General features: G+C 41.4%; 1 protein-coding gene across 4 annotated transcripts; it reads left to right on the top strand.

Moving 5' to 3' along the window:
- The first annotated feature begins 1,311 nt into the window (after positions 1-1,311).
- On the top strand, positions 1,312-16,628 carry MLF1 (myeloid leukemia factor 1). Of its 4 annotated transcripts, none has more exons than XM_083847966.1 (8): positions 1,312-1,507; positions 5,646-5,808; positions 8,387-8,431; positions 10,587-10,676; positions 11,539-11,667; positions 12,768-12,927; positions 13,492-13,624; positions 14,431-16,628. In XM_083847966.1, the coding sequence occupies exons 1-8, from the start codon at positions 1,500-1,502 to the stop codon at positions 14,531-14,533; spliced, it is 831 nt and encodes a 276-aa protein (XP_083704092.1). In that variant the 5' UTR covers positions 1,312-1,499; the 3' UTR covers positions 14,534-16,628. The 4 variants fall into 4 exon arrangements, with proteins under 4 accessions (XP_083704092.1, XP_083704091.1, XP_083704094.1 ...); XM_083847965.1 differs by having other exon boundaries at positions 1,312-1,519; XM_083847968.1 differs by lacking the exon at positions 8,387-8,431 and having other exon boundaries at positions 1,315-1,507.
- Positions 16,629-16,935: the final 307 nt, after the last annotated feature.

Genomic DNA, 16,935 nt, shown 5'->3' with positions numbered 1-16,935 from the left:
ACTTTGGGCCAAATACCAGCAGGGCTGCTTCTGCAGTATGATGGATCTTAGGGGGACTAAGGATCTGCTTTCATGACTGCCATATAAACACTCTCATGCTCTCTCGTCCCACCTCGTTGTCCAGGGCACATTTTTTGTCTTTCCCCTAAAAGCTGGGAAATTGAAAAAGAGGTGAGGAGGGGAGGAAGGAGCCTTCGCCGCCTCTCTGCAGGAGATGTGAGAGGAAACAACCTGGGGTGCGCAGCTCCGAAAAACTTTGCCATTTAGACCAGAAGAATGTTTCCTGACACACACACATTTTTCTCTGTAATTCTCCCATTTTATGAAGAACAGTGAGATTTCTGTAAGCCTGATTCCTGAAACTACCCTCTTTCAGGACTAAGTTTATGTATAACCGCAGCTTTCAAACACACCCACATGTTCACAGCCACTCTGCTCCCCAGGAAGCCTAGGTAACGCTCCCCATATATTTGCTCCTCTCTCTTACTGAAGCCTTCCTTTGAAGCCCAAGCCCAGTGACAGGTTTTACTGAGGGGTTTCTCCCTTACAGAAGGCCGTGGAGCTGATTCTTCCTGCGGAGAAGAGCTATATTTCCCTTTCTGTTTAAGCAGTAACCCTAGGCATTTTCGCTCTCAGGGCCGCACAGTTAGGCAGTACAGCAGGAACTGCCGGGCAAGGTATGGAAGGGAACTGCTGCAAAGCCTCAGCATTTGGATCTGTCTTGTGAGTGCCTTGGAGATGTGGAGTGAAAGGTGTCGGGGTGTACACTGCCTGTCCGTGTCCCCGACAAGCGGGTTTTGCCCGCCTCGGCCTCGCTTTTGTGTAACGCTGCACTTTATGCGACAGTTCGTCACGGCGCGTTTTAACGCCAGGCGGTGTGAGGTGTTTTACCGCTGCCCTTCCTGCGGCAGGCGCTGCCGCACCACAGCCCCTCAGCGAGCTTTGGGGGGCACTGCCTTCCCCTCACGACGCACGGACTTTATTTGACTGCCACCTAGTGGAAAAAAATTAAATTGAAAAACAAACAAAACCCCACGATTATTTTAAAAAGTACTCCAGCCACGCTCCCCGCGGCTCCCGAGCGCAGGGAGCAGCCCTGAGGGGCCCGTCCCCTCACGGGGCTGACCGGGTCCTCCTGGATCTCCCCCTCAGCCCCGGGCCCGCCCCGGGCGCCCCCTCAGCCCCGAACCTTCTGGAGCGGGGCCGCGCGCGGGAGACCCGCGGTTGCCATGGCAGCGCTGCCGCGCGTCACGTGGCCGGGGCGGGGCGGCGGGCGCCATGTTGTGTGCCGGGGGCGCCGCTCGGCGGAGGGGCGGGCGTTAAAGGCGGGGCCGGAGGCGGGAGGGGCCCGGCCGTGAGGTGAGGTGCCGGGACGCCGTCCCCCTGTCCTTCCCGTGCCGCTGTCCGCTCGTCCCGGCCTCGCAGCGCCGCGGGGAGCAGCCCGCTGAGGGGACGCCGCCAGCAGCCGCCGCGCTCCGAGCAGCGGGGTCCTGGCGAGGATGGACAGGTGCCGCATGCTGTAGGTTTTGTGTGGTATTTATGTGGGTTTTTTTCACTACGGGGGTGTTTGCGAGCTCCTGGGGGGCAGTGCGGGTGCGGGGGGGCCGGGCCCGCGGTAAGCCCCCAGGGCTGTGCAGGGGGCCCGGGGCGCACGGTGGCCTCGGCGGTTCCTAATGTTTAAATACACGGCACTTAGTATTGCCAGCAGAGGTAAGGGCTGTGAGGGCGAGGGAGGCTGAGCGCCAGGCCCCGTGGTGCGGGTTTGTTGCCGTATCCCCTGGTGACCGGGCGTGCTGCTGGGCTGCCCCGGTGCATCCCTGGGGGGAGCCCGGCCCCGGGACAGCCCCTGGGGCTCTGCGGGGCTCATGGGCACGATTGGCTTCTCGGACCAAGCCTGCTGTGCTAGCAGCTCTTCGTTAGATGTGGGACGTGCAGGAGACTTGGCTGTGTGGATCCTCTGCATAGCGTGACAATGTTGATGGAGATTAAGCTTTGTTTGCAGTGTGGTTCTGTGATCCTTTGATACATCAGCTGCTCTCCTTCTATTTATTCACTTTATTCGTTTTATCCTAGCTCTTTTAAAATGCCTCATGCAGTTCAAAAGTGGAGGAAAAAGATTGTGGAAGATAGAGGAAGGGAGCGCGTGTGAAAAAGATCGATGTTGAAATTCATTTTCTTGGCACCATCCTCGTAAATCTGTTTTACATATAGTTAAGGAAATGAGCTTCTTACTTCAGATAAGATGAGCTTCCAAAGCAGCCTAACAGCAGGCATCTGTTGCCCCACAAGGAGAGATTTGGACCGCTGAACTGGAAATAGTGTGTGGGTGAGAAGTAAGGTCTCCATCTGCGAGCAGCTGCCTGGGGAAGCAGCAGTCACTCAGCCCATGTGCTGCCCGGCCAGCTGAGCTCTGGCCCTGCTGCCTCAGACAGGTGCAGAAGGTGGAGCTCCTCTGCCCGGTGCAGCTGTCCCGTGTATTTAATTTACTGGTAAGCAGCTTTTGTTTTATTGCTGCAAGTATTATCGTCGGTGCTGTTCTGCAACCTCAGTCTTATGTTCTATCCTAACTTAAAAAATGTGGTTAATTAAAAGTGCAGTTTTCAAAAATCCTGAACTGCCAATTTTTTTTTAACTGAGCAGGAGCATACACTGAAGTAAGAAGTAGCAGTTGCAGTACTTCTTGTAGTACTACTTGTACTTCTCCTGTGCGCTGTAACAGGTTTCAGCAGGAACTTTGGAGCTTAAGCCTGAATTGTACAAGACCTTACCAAGTCAGCTGCATCTTAGTGAAAATCCTCACTAGCATATGTGCTAGCAGCATCGGTCCCTGCATTTTCAGCATCTATTTCTCCATGTAGACTTACTTACTTGTTCGAGACCTTAACGGCCTAAGAAGCTGAACATTCAGTTCCCTTTGATCCCTTCAAATATATATCAAGTAAAAGTCAAATGAACTACTTACAAGACAAAAGTGCAGGTTCTGTTACTGCAAATACTGGAATGACAAATGTACAAATAGTTTCCATTCAGAACTTAATGTTGTGAATAATTTGTGGTGCTTAGCATGTGAAGTGCACAGATTCAGTGTGTGAAATCCTTACAGAGCTTCTTTTCTTTTTCCTCCTCACCTTTACAGTATAATAGTGCAAAGTCTGCAGAAGTCATGTGTGTCTCAGCCAAAGTACTTCCCCCACCCCTGCTCAAATTTAAAATTGGGTGTCATCAATGGTAATTAAACAAGGTTGCTCTACACCTGTTGCTGTCCTATGGTCTGTGATTGGGACAAAGGACTTAAGATCTTGCATCCTTTATTGGGGATATTAAGGAGACTTTGACTTGCCTTATATATATGTTTTATAAGGGTGATTATATTCCTTTTGTAATTTGAGTTTGTCATAAGAAACATCAAGAGGATATGGTTAATTCTTTTGGAAGCCTTATGTTCCAAAAGGATTCTGACTTCCCATTGTTTGTGCCCTGCTCCAGAGCATACAGAAATTAGGCTATTTCTCTGGAAGCTTGACAATGCTAGATTTTTTTTAATAAATGTTTTCCTAAAATCTCTTTAGGGAGACTGCAGTTCCAAAACAAGTTGCTGCATGGTATATATCCTGCTTCCCTGTCTCTGGTGCTTAGAAGTTGTTTCTAAATTCTTTCCTAGACCTTTTATCTTACCTAGGACAGAAAAATATCCCTCCCCATTAGTTTTCCCTGCAAGTATGAGTATATCAGATAGTTGTACGAAGGTGAACGGCCAACAGAAGTTGCCAGAGATATTGAAAGAAGGCAAAAAGAAAACTTCACAAGGTATCAAGCATTGCTTTGTCTGGTGACATGTATTACTACATGTTATGCACAATAAATTCAACCAATTTTTCTTACCTAAATTAAACCTATTGAATCTTATTTCACTTGTGTTGTGATAACTTAATTGTGGGTGTCCTAGTTCTGAACTGGAAGGGAATGGGGAGAAATTTTCTTCTAAGCTATTGATGGAATGCAGTTCATATTTAGTTTGCCTTAATAACCACACCAGTCTGAAGTTTGTGGTGTTGAAAGAGACTGGAGGCATGCACACGCTGCGGTGGTGTGTTCATGCTTCCCTCCTCTTGGCTCGTGCAGTGACTTTCTGCATCTGTTCTTCATCCTGTGAAAACCAAGCTGGCTGTATGCAAGCTGCTTATCACACTGGATTGAAGTTAAAGCTGGCTGTCATGTGAGTGGGGGAGATTAGGGCCTGCTTATGGCAGTGGAAAAACTACTTCTGGGCTGTAACGGCCTGTCTGCACCAGAGTGCGTGCGCATCGCTTAAAGGGATACTGGTGGGTTAGCATCTTGTTTGGAAATTAATCTAGCTTTACATTCCTAATCTAATTTCTGTTAGTGCATTTCTCTTCTTTACTTAAAAGGAAAAATTAAATTACATGCAACTTTCTCATCAGAAGAGACAGCAAAGGGATCAGAGTGGCCACGCGGTGTGGAAACTGGTACTTGTGGTCTGGAGGAGAGGGGTGGGGATCAGAAAGCCTGCTCAGGAGACTCGCAAGGGATGAGTGGGTACTAAAGAGGTCAGAGGAGCAGCCGGGAGCTTTTCTTAGGGGCACGGGATGTTACAGGAAAGGTGGTGGTGCCCTGGAGAGGAGGAGGGTGAGAGGTGTCCGGGGAGTGCCAGGAAATTGGTAGGAAAGAAGATGAGGTGCTGCTAAGCCTAGGTAACATATCTGGGAAATGACTGGTAGTGCTAATAAAGCAGCTTGCAGTGGGGAAACTAGACTGGAGATGAAGGGAGGAAATGAAACGTGGTTTTTGTATGAAGTAATCACTTCCAGCATTTGGACCACAGGCAGCAGTGTTATTCATGTAATGTCATATTTTGTCTGACAAAATCACACTTTCTTCCTCTCCTGGCCTCAATTTGAACTCCTTAGTTGTTGGCCAAATTAGAGAATGCAAAGAACTAAGTAATAAGGGAGAGCGACACTAGCAATGTTTTACCTGCAAGGCAAGCTTTGGATTACTGCTGGGGTTCTGTTGGTTTTGGGAGATAGATATTGAGTGTTTAGAAAGGGGATGAAAAACTTTTATCTCTTTTTTGCTTTTCTGTTATTCTTCCTGAGTGGAGGAAAGGGCTGCGAGAATGTAATTTGTGAAGGTAGAGGAAGGGAAAGGCAAAGGTACAATGGGTGGGGGATTAAAATAAAGGGGATGGAGTTGGCGTGAATTTAAAGGATGGTATACAATATCAGGGGTTAGAGGTAAAAAGCGATAAAATATAGGTCAGTCTGTAGTTCCTGGCAGATAGGAAGTCCAGGATGGAGTAAAATGTCTGCAGGGGACGGGTTATTTTAGAGATAATGCAGTGTGGACACCTGAGAACACAGGAGAGCAAGGAAGGCATCTGATTAGACAAAAGAACTAAGACACCCGCCCACCCTGAGAGATGGGAAAGACTGTGAAAGAAGTGGCAGCTCATGAGGAACAGGAGGGTAAAAATGACTGCCCTGTTGGGTCCTATTCTATAAAGAATATGGATAGGGCGCCATATGGAATGACATGAAAAACTGAATTTTAGAAATTTCAGCTATTTTACATTGTTTGGAATTAAAAAAAAAAAAGTGACTTTCTATGTGGAATGTCTTTTTCAGTGATCCTTTTGCCGCACATCATGAATATATGCGGCAGATGATGAGAAGCTTTTCTGATCCCTTTGGACGAGATCCATTTTTCAGTATAACAGATGGTGGGGAGAGAACAGTAGATCGAAGAGCGCGCCAGGATTCTCAGGTTGCTCTGAGAGGAAATCGCAGAGTAAGTCTTTTCTTAATCTCTAAGGATTGCTACATGGAATTTACATTTACTGGTAATATGGCTGGCTTCACATTTCCATACCTACTAAACTTGGACCAGTGGAAATGGAGCCAGGCTCAACTGTTACACCCTTGGTCACATTGTCGTATCAATGAGTAAAATGTGAATATATTTTTGATTAGTTAATGGCCTATATTGTTTAAGCATTTATAACTGAACACTGACAAACTTGTTATGATTTTAGTTTTGACAGGACCAAAATTGTCTATTATTGAACACTGTTCATTTAGTTGTGTTCAACAAATATTTATCAAACACTTGTTTTAATGAAGATGAAGTATTAAATGTTTCTATTGTAGAAAGGCATTGAAAAATCCAAAGCCAGAGCCTTCTCTGAACATGCATTTCCTTTTTATACTAACTTGACTTTAAAAGGTACATCGATATGTTGGTGACTTTACGCTTGAGTTATCTTGTGTCTAGTTATTTATGTTGAAATTTGATTTAAGCAAAACCATAGTTTCAGCCACCTAAATAGTTTCTATACAGGTATGTTAAACCCTGTTTCAATTTCTTTGTTGTGAATAAAGGCTTCATGTTTTCTATTTGGTCTGATTCTCTTTGGTCTCCTCTGTGTACATGGCAGGTAAGTATTAAAGATCAGGGGAATTCATATGGAACCTAGTATTTCTGTAACTACCAGCTGCAATTCAGAAGTGGGTAATAATGTTTTGCCTGAAGTACCTTTTCAACTGTCTGGGCATTCAGGATAACTATAGCTTATGCTTCTGTAACGAAGTCTTTTCTATTTTCTGTATTTAGAAAGAATGTACATTCAGTGTTGGTCCCTTTCCTTCCACCAAGCTAAATATTTTGCCTTTGAATGATCTCTTAGTTTAATGAACAATGCTTGGTTTTTAAAAAACTATTGGGACGCAACACATATTGCAGGGATTTGTGGCTGTTGTTATTCAAACCTAGATGTTAAGAGCTCAATAAGCACAGTTGAAACACAGACTGTCACCTACTTGTCAAAAGGGTAACTGTCAGATTCCTTCCTCTGAGCTCATACCTCACCAGTTAGTTTCAAATATAGAGTCAAATATAGATGTCGCTGGATCTAATTGGGGCATGATCTTTTTCTCTACTCAAGCAGATTCTCAGGCCTTGGTTCAGTAGATGCAGAAAAACAGATTGAACTTCTTTTTTCCTTGATATCTTAAGGGTTTGTATCCCTTATTCTTAGCAACGAGGCATTAAAGCATAGCATGCTTTGTGGTTACAGAAGGGAACTGAAGGTGCAAGAGCACTGCGTTATTTGGCTAAGCACAAAAGAATTCCACATGTGCTAAAATCTTTCCAGTATCTTTTAATGTTCCTCATCTTTCACCTAAGAGGTGTAAGTTGTCACAAAAACTATACTGATTATTTGAGCCTTGTAGTTGTCACAGACTGCTTTTATTGGCAGTTGCCTAATCTAACAGCTTTTAGTATGTCTTATAGAATAAAGACTCCATAAACTTTGACTATGACTTAATTTCTGATGATATCCTTTTGTACCTGATACTATCGTACTCTTTTCTGTCACTAGTACATTAGACAGCAGTCTGTAAGAGTTCATGAAGTTATTCAGGAATTGTGTAATTCCGTAGTTCTCTATTTACTGTGAAGAGCTTGGTGCTTCTGCCCGACTGCTCTTTCTTTAGATAGGCTTTTATGTAACCCTCCAATCTTAGTTTCCTGGAAACACCAGTTTGTTTCCCAGCACTTAATTGCCCTGTTGTGTAGGGTTATTCAATACGAGTTGGTCAAACAGGAACTGTACTTGCTGGTGTTTTTAGCTACGTCTATTTATACAGCTTCAGAAGCATGTAACTTGCTCGTGGGGGATAAGCCTTCAGGTGGTTCTATATATGATGATAGACTTACTCAGACCTTCTTTGCAATGACCTTTGAAACTGCTGACGAGTTAGACTTCATTTTTTTTATTGCAGGAGATGTATGGACATTTTAGAGAAATCTTCTATATCTACATTAGTCTGTAATACATAGTGCTTGGGAACAGGTCAGCTGTATCGCTTTGGATTTTACAGCTTAAATATGCTGGTCTTTTGAAATTACATAAATTTACATTAAGTGGGGCTATTGATTTGTTGTTTTAATCAACTTTCAGTGATGGATTTCTATTGCATGAATAGAACAAAGTGTTTTCAGAGCAGTAGGTGATGTCTGAATGACTGTGCCTTAACGCAAATAATTTTAGTACACAGGTTATGTTATACAAGTGTTTCTCAACTTCTAGCTTTAAGGGCTTCTAGTACCTACATATGAATACACTTAAAAACAACAGCTGTCACGACATTTAAAAGCATAACTAGTATTAAATACTTCTATATACCCAGAGACTGCTTCGTATTATGTTGTCATAGCACTCTATGAATTACCAAGGTCCTCTTGAATGTTTTAGTTGATCAGAAATGTTTACTGTCACTTGCTGTATGTGAAGGTGCAAAAGGTGTTTCTGCTGTGTCCCCTGATAGGTACAACAGCTAAAAGACACTTGTCCTTTTTCTTCCAGGCAACAAGCTACTCCCTCATGCCCTTTGCAGGCTTTGGTAGCATGGTTAGTATCCCAGGAGAAATTATTGTGCCTTTTGCTAATATGTGCATACTGTCTGCGTAACTGAAGCATGGACAAGGGCTGGTGTTGGCGTGCTTGCAACCTGCTCTTACTGGTGCTGGGGTATAAGGCACTGTGTAATTAGTGATTGTTTCATATTCAGTGAAAATACCAGGTGTAGGCTAAATATGCTGGTGTGGAGGCTGGAAAAGTTACTACTTAGCAGCTTGCTTTTCTGCTCCGTGGTGTGTCTGTTAGGGCTTGTTCCTGAGTGGAGTTGAATGAAGTAATACCTGGAGCGGGACCCGTACCTGAGTGCTGCCTGTGGGTGACCACTGATGGCTTGGAGCGTGCTTGTGGCCGTGGTGCTCACCAAGAGCTGTAGTGCTGCTCGTGGCTAAGACCAGCCAGCTTCAGGAGACAGAATTTCTGCAGGGGCTGGGCTCAGAATGGTTTTGAGCTGCAGGGTTTGGGGCCTGAATATCGTGTAAAAGATCCATAACACCTATCTGAGGGAAAGCAAATCTATTATTTGCCTCAGAGGTTTTTGCTTCCTTTGGAGGGCTTTAAAGAGTCCTTAGGTTCAAAACCAGTAGCTTAATCAGTGGCTTTTAATTGCAGATCAGGTAAAAATAAGCATGAGTATTTTTGAATGTTCAAATCTAAAAATTACTTGTTTAACTACCTTTTGCAGAGGCACAGAATGGTAACTTGCTCTGCACAGAAAGTGCATCAGCTAATCAGAGCCCTTTTGCTATTACACAGACTGGTTTTATCCCACAGTCTGTAGTGTGTCTGTAGGTACGGCTGACTCCTATGTAATGTTGTTGGTTCAATGTCCAGACTTTTAACTGTAGAGAGCAGTTTTCTGGAGTTACTGATGTTTATAGGTAGTTTGAGGCATCAAATCACAATTATTGCATAGAGGTTTTGATAGCCCTTAAGGATCCAGATTTCTTGCTGCTCAGGACAAAACTTGAAGATTTTCTGTACCTGAATTTTACTGAGCTTTGTGCTTATACTGCAGATTTTTGATTTTAAAATGCATAATTATTTAAGTACGTTTAAACCTAATTGCACATATTTCCAATAGTTGGAAGAACTACAGTCAGTAGCACCTTGGTGATGCCGGGGACCTGCTACGTGCAGCCCTGCACCTGCCTTCCCCTGCCTGCTCTGCAGCCTCCTGCTGAAGCTGAGCCTCCAACCAGTGCTGTGTCTGCAGCTGATCAGTGTGCTCCGGCCTGAGCCGCTGGTGTCAGCGACTGGGCAGCACGGTGGGGAGTTAGAGCAGCTCCCGACTAAAAGTTCACAGTACGAGGGGAAAGGAATGGTGAAAATCATCTCTACCATCCCCACCTGCTGCACTGGAGAGGAGCCCAGAGGAGCATGCTCATTTATTTGGGACTGCATTGCTAGCTTCCCAGGTGGCTGCTTAGGATAGCCTACCCTTTTCCCTACTTTTTCTGTCTTTTTGGTATTTTTTGGTTTCTTTTTTACCAAAGATAGCTTTCATCTGTACAGGCAGTATATGCCATCAGCTACAGACCCTACTAATAATATTCTATGTGTGTAAACCTGTCTTAACACCCCTTGTGCAACACTGGGTCTTCTGCTTTCATCTCAAAATAATGAATGTTTTGTTGGATGCTTCTATAGCATCAGGTAATTAAGTTGTCATTAGGATCCTGAGTTAGGATTCTCTGATCTTTCCTTGTTGCCAGTTTTAGCTGAGTAACCACTTCTGAAAAGGAACTGTGTCATCTGGGATGCATTTTCAGTGTGATTCCGTATGTATTAAGGGATTTGCAGAACAAAGATAATTTGATCTTCAACAAGTACGTAAGGTATGGAGTTAGGTTAGAGCGTATATGGCAATAGTTCTAGCACACTAGCCACAATATGAGCTTACTCTGACATTCTAGCATCAGAAATCTTCCAGTTCTCTTTCCAGCATCTCCAGCTTAACAATTAAGTTCTTTGTGCTACCTTTCATTTTTTCACTTGAGAAAATGCAGTTTGGCTTGTTTGTCTATTAATTGCAGGCTATGAAATATCCTGTTGGTCTGATTTGCAGAAAAAAAAATGCATGTCAAAAACAGCCTCAAATTGAAGAATCACATTTTGTTTTAATTTTAACTGTTGTATTGTCTTTCAGCACGATGCAGATTTCGGGGACCCTTTTTTTGCAATGGACAGAATGATGTCAAATATGAGAAACAGCATGTTGGAGATGCAAAAAAAATTTGTAAGTTTTTTACATTTGTTTTAATTCTCTTTGTAGTGGAGAATGACGGTTATTTAAAATGTTACTCCAAAATTCCTGCTAAAAAAAGTTACTAGTTGGAAGCAGATAGTAAGAAACCACTACTTCCCACACCCACTCTGAATATATAGTGGTGTTATTTCTGTGTTGTCACTGATTATTTGCCAACAACAGTACTTCAAATGTATACTTGATTCTCTAGGGCTTAAAACTTCTCAGAGTTATCTGGTCTCTGGCCGTTGCCAGAGCTGACACCTTAAGTGAAAGAGCTGTCTGAAGTGTTACTGAATACTTAAACAACAAAACACCGAACACCTAAATGCCGCCCTGCATCTAGATCTTCCAGTGTGTTTTATTTTCAGTGCGGCTTCTTTCTTCAGTCTTTGAAGATAACACCGATATCTCTTAAGTGTTACTGAGTGTATTTACTGTATTTCTCTGGCCTTGTAAAATGGCTTGTTACCATCATTGCTCAAGCCCTGTTTCACCTGAACTCTTTGTGTCTTACTGCGTACTGTATGGGGTAAAACTGGCCTTACAGGTTATCTTCATTACTAAATTAAGCCATGCCAGAACAAACTTCTGAGCAGTTGCTTATTGCTGCCCATGCTCTTCATTTGTTGACATGCTTCCTGGCATGGGGAGGCCAGTGCCCAGACAACGCTAGGACAACAGTAGGAGCATATCTAATGCCTGGGTCTGTTCTTGACAGCCTATAACTGTGGTGCCAGGACTTGAGGATTAATTTATCAGGGCTATTCCTTTTATTGATAATCTTAGAATGTGAGAAGTGTCTTATCCACAATATTAACTCTTATTAATAAGAAGTCTGTATTGCTTGTAGGATGAGCTGTCTGTCCATCCAGATGCACACACCTTCAGCTCCTCCTCTGTGATGACATATTCCAAAATAGGGGATGAACCACCAAAAATTTTCCAAGCCTCAGCTCAGACGCGCACAGCTCCAGGAGGTGTAAGTAGTCTCGAGGAAAAGTGTGGTATGTAATTATCAGAATCTAAGTTCATCTATGCCAAACCCCAGTTTCCTTCCAGTTCTTTCTGCTGGAGACAGTTACTCTTATAATTTAGAAAAATGTCTGTGTAAATATAGTCTTTAATCAAGTAAATATAGTATTTAGTAAAGGGTGCTTATACTAATGTGCTGTTTTCTTCCTTGTTGTTTGTATATTTCTAAGTATACAGATAAATAAATTGTATACCTGTCAAAGACTGGAAAACTTGAGTGCCAGAACAGCTGATTTCTCAAGGAGGTCTTGAGGTGTCTTTCTCTTTGCTATAATTCACTTTTTGTGCATTTAAAACTAAAACTGTCTACAGTAGAAGATAGCAAAAGGCAGTCTACTTATGCAAAACATCATTTAAAATCATTCTCTTTACTCGAGTACTTTTAAACGCTTATGTAAGGCTTCATATGAAGATGCCCTTTCATTGACTTCGTCGCAGCTGTTGCATCTAATTCTGCTAAGAAATTTGAATTTGAATTTGAACCCTGAAGCAAGGTTCATGAAAGACTATATGTGAGCAGTAAAGGCCGTTCAGCATGATTGGCTGTGGGATATGTTCAAGCTCAAGCAGACACTCAGTTATCAAAAAGGTTCTAATAATATACTTATGAACACAGTGATAAGTGGTTGCCTGGGTTTCAAGCCAGTCAACATGACAACCTAGTAATTAGTTGTCCCTTCGTGCTGAGAATATTGGCATCAGCTATTACTCATTCTGTTGTCACGGAGAATGTTGAAGACTTGTCTGCATGTAGTATATTTAGACTAGGCTTTTTTCCCAACAATTAATATCCAGCATGTGCGTTAGTTATGGAGCTTTAGATGTTCTTGTTTAATCTTTCGGTCTGTTGGCAGAAGGAAAATAGACTTGATCTGTGTTGTGGTGCATTTCCAGCCAACCCAAGAAGTAAGGCAACTGGAAAAGCAAGTAAAACCTAACTTTTTCAAAAGTCAGATATAAAAAAAAAATTGAGGAAGAAGAAAACTGATAGATTTGGTTTTTACCTTTTTGTTGTTGGAAGGACACTTATTTCCCTTTTTTGTACAGGTTAAGGAGACAAGAAAAGCACTTAAGGATTCTGAAAGCGGACTGGAAAAAATGGCTATTGGTCACCACATTCACGATCGTGCCCATGTCATAAAAAAATCAAAGAACAGGAAGACTGGTGATGAAGAAATAAACCAAGAATTCATCAACTTGGATGAAAGTATGTCTTTATGTGGCTTTCTGTTGTTTTACACTGATACAAGTTTTGAAGTAGTAGTTCTAGTTCTAGTTCTTGGCATCTTAAAAGGGCAGTTTTTCAGAAAGTGCTAAGTCTGCAAATCAATTCTTTTACTCAAAAATTCAAACATCTGAGGCTAAGGTAACCAGTTAAATTTAAATGTTCTGTTACAATATACCAGCAAATAGTGCCAATTATAATAGCTGTTTGTATTTGAAGGTACTTCAAACAATTTTTCACAGAATATTACTATCTGCTTTGCATTAATTTAAATGGCTATACTGCTCATGTTGGTAATAGAAAAAGATATATTTCAGAGATGTGATTAAAATGTGCAGGTACTTTCACAACACTGACTTTTCTTTTATCTTCTAAACTTAAGCCCAGCAATATTTTAGTTGTCTCTTACAGATACCTTAGAAAAACTTTGTAGGTTGAGTACAAAATCATGGACCATACTGTGCAAAAACCTGCTTTTGATAAATGTTTTTTCCTATCTTGCTTGCATTGATTTAAAGATAAAACTAAACTTTAACTGTTTTTCAGCTGAGGCCCAGACATTTGATGAGGAGTGGCAGAAGGAGATAACCAAGTTCAAGCCGTCTAGAACCAGATACAATTTAGAAGCTCCAAAATACAGAAGTATTCAGCACATACCTAGGGAAGATGGATTAAAAAGGTAAAAATAGTTTCTTACTAGATCAGGGAAATATTAGCAAAAATGAAAATTCAATTCTGAAGCAAGTTGTTTATGAACAAACAATCCTTACTGGCAATCTGAGGAGAGAGCACTTTTTTTGCTCCTGCTTTTCTGATGCTACTGCAATTAATACAAAGCACTATTTTATGAACTAAATCTTGAAGTTAGTATTTTGACTGTGCAAGTTACTTTGAGTTAACAGGCTAAAATGTTACAGGACTTTTTTTCTAGAGCTGTATGCTAGTGCTCTTAGCTCAACTATATATAGATGCTAACATCCCCTCCCCGAGTCATTAAACTGGGTTAGCTGCATTAAGATAAAATCCTCACCGAGGACTGGGTTAATCTGTTCTCCTGGGTAAAAGGAAAGACACCTTCCATACAGTTGAAGACAGAAAACCCCCTCTCTTCTGGGTTAAATTTCAAATGAGACAAAGGTGTAATGCCTTTATCAGTTGTGTCTTTGGTAGAGAAGAAGGCTGCCGAAGAGGAATATTCCTGTTCTGTAAGCTACACAGCACTTCTCTTCTGGCACCTCTTCAGTCCTAGAAGCTTACTTAAAGGGGCTACTTTACCTTCATTTTTCAAACTGAGCTGTTTCATTCTTCCCATCAAGTGTGCGGGAGGAGGAGGCAGTTCAACTCTGTGGTAGTAACAGCACAGGTTTGGAGGGAATCTGTTTTACAAACAATAACTAGACTTCTGTATCAGTAATAAAAAAATGTGCATTTCCCCTCCCCTGTATTGTATGGTGGTTGTGATTTTGTTGTGCTTCTTTGTTTCAGAGACAAACCACTCGTATCTGTGGGTTCCAGGGGGCCCAGAGTTTCCATGGAGAACCTCAGTGTGAAAGGAACACATGTCCCCATCAAAAGCAGCAAAAAATAAAATCTTTCCATTGTCCATTTGGATGGAGATTCTTCAGAGAAGATAATGGTGCTGCACTGCTTATGTTCATATAAGTATACACATGTATGACCAATCTCTGTCTTTTGTTTTAGTGTCTTGCTACTCTAATCTATTGACTGTTGAATGTTTAAAACTTCAGCTCCTAGGTTAAGTCAACTAGTGTCAGTAAATACAGAAAAGACAACAACAACAACCTTTCTACTTAAAAGCACTTTAAACAGAATTACTGATAAACTATTAAAAATATATGCTTTGGTTAGCAGAGTCTTTTCTCCACTTAAAACTGCACCAGTCTCAGACTTCTAAGCCTGATAATTAAACTTTTTTCCCCCCCCACATTGTGTGACTTGCACAGAAAGCAAATTCTGTTCTTACTTTGTGTGGCCAAAATAATTTGTTCTGGTGATACAGCAATCAATAGCCATTTCAGTACCCGGTAGCCACTGTATATAGAGCTTTAAATTCATACTTTAAATTGGTATAGAATCCCCAGATTCATCTTGATTTTTAAAATAAAAAGTGAGAGGAGTACTAAAATAACAAATACTACTTTTAAATTGTTTATCAGGTTTATCAGCATTCTTACGTTCATAAGCTGCACTTGCATCTCTCATCTCCATCTCTAGCCTGTTAATCTCATATTTCTGGTCCTTTGTATGTTTCCTTTGGAGGTAGCCCATTATTCTTCATTCTTGAAGGTTCTCCATTGAGGTTTTCCATTACTCTAGAATAAAATTACTGTGTCCTAAGAAACTCAGATGTAACTATCAGCTCCTAATTGGAAAAACATGTGAGAATTGGTTTAGTAATGTGCAACCATTCATTATCCCATTTCTTGTTCTAAAAAGCTAAAATATCCCTACATGCAGGAAACCATCTCCCCCCTCAGCTGAGATGAGTTCTTATATTATTTCATGCCCTGATTTAGTGGATGTAGAAGAATCCTACACCTAACATTTGACCTCCCTTGACACTTTTCTCACTGTTGTTTGGTGAAAGGGTCTGGTGTTCTATAGGAAAGCAAACTGTGACTGAGAACAGGAAGTGTCTCTGTATTAGAAGTGTTAAGTTTGTGTGCTGTCTCGTTACTCTGATCCCATGTTGTAGAATGTTGTATCTACAGAAATTTACTCTAGCATTAGCACTAAAGCATATATTTCAAGGCTAAAACATAGTGTAGCCTTCAAAAAAGTCACTATGTTAAAATTGTTTAAAAAGTTTAATATTCATGGCTAAAAGAAATGGTCTAGGTTGTATCTTTCTGCAGATTCTTCAGATTATTTAATGTTGCTTATTAATGTGTAAAAAAAAAAAGTACTTTTTTTGAACTGATGAGAAAGACAGTAGTTTCTCTGCTTGTTTAACCCAGTGGCCTTATTTCTATTAGAGCAAATACTAGTAGCAATAATTTTTTGCTGTTGCACTGTTCCACCAGCAGTCAAGGTAAGAGGATTTACTGTAGTAGGCAGCGTGTGTTGTAGCTCAGACATGCGCACATCCCTTCTGCTGCCGATGCTGTGGGAGCTGAAATCTCTGACAGGAAAACAGGCAGAAAGCCATGTGTACTACCACAGTAATAATACCTGCGGAGGATGTCTGCCAGAACCCTTAATCTAAGGATGCTTTTATTCTCTTCAGAAGGTAAGAGTACAGCTTAGGGCCTGATCCTTCATTCACTGAAGACAACATCAATTTTGCAATTAATGTAAGTGAGAATATCAGGCCATAGAGGCATTTTTCAGGCATGTCACTTAAATTTCCTAATGATAAACAGCAGAAAACAATATGTTGTAACTTCAGCAGAAATCTGAATTTTGAGAGATGTTGCTATTTAACAGAAGACAGAATTCATCTGACTGCTTGTATTTTTGCCTATGCTTTACTGGGATGGATGAACATAAACAATTGAGAAAATGAGAACATCATGGGTTATAAAAAATCTTAGTAGAAAGGGGCTAATAGTCATTATAGACTACTTTGTTATGCAAAACAATGTTAACGTTATGCAAGAGAAATTGTTCTACATAGGAACATCTGAAACTATAGTTCTTTAATAAAGAGTTATTTATTATTTATGTTTAGTGTTTGGCTTACTTTATACCACAATGATTTGTGCATTACTTAGTTTGGGCTGCTCTAAAATATTCTTCCATGTGACATCAGTAGCAACACAGCAAGGGAAATGGGTCTCTTTCCAGAAGAAAAACATGCATTTACTACAAACAAAAAAAAAAAGCTTTGCAACAAGAAAACATTTGGTCATGGGCCAAGTGTTTCTTACATTAAAGACTAACTATGATTATACCAGGAAAGAAAAGTATCTCTACTCTCAAATATTTAAATAAAATTTGCTATATACATTACTTCATTGAGCTATCATT

The sequence above is a fragment of the Anser anser genome (assembly GCF_964211835.1).
Source record: "Anser anser genome assembly, chromosome: 9".
Classification (NCBI taxonomy): Eukaryota; Metazoa; Chordata; class Aves; order Anseriformes; family Anatidae; genus Anser; species Anser anser.
Note: the sequence above shows the minus strand (reverse complement) of the source record. Positions and strands in the feature narration are given on the sequence as shown.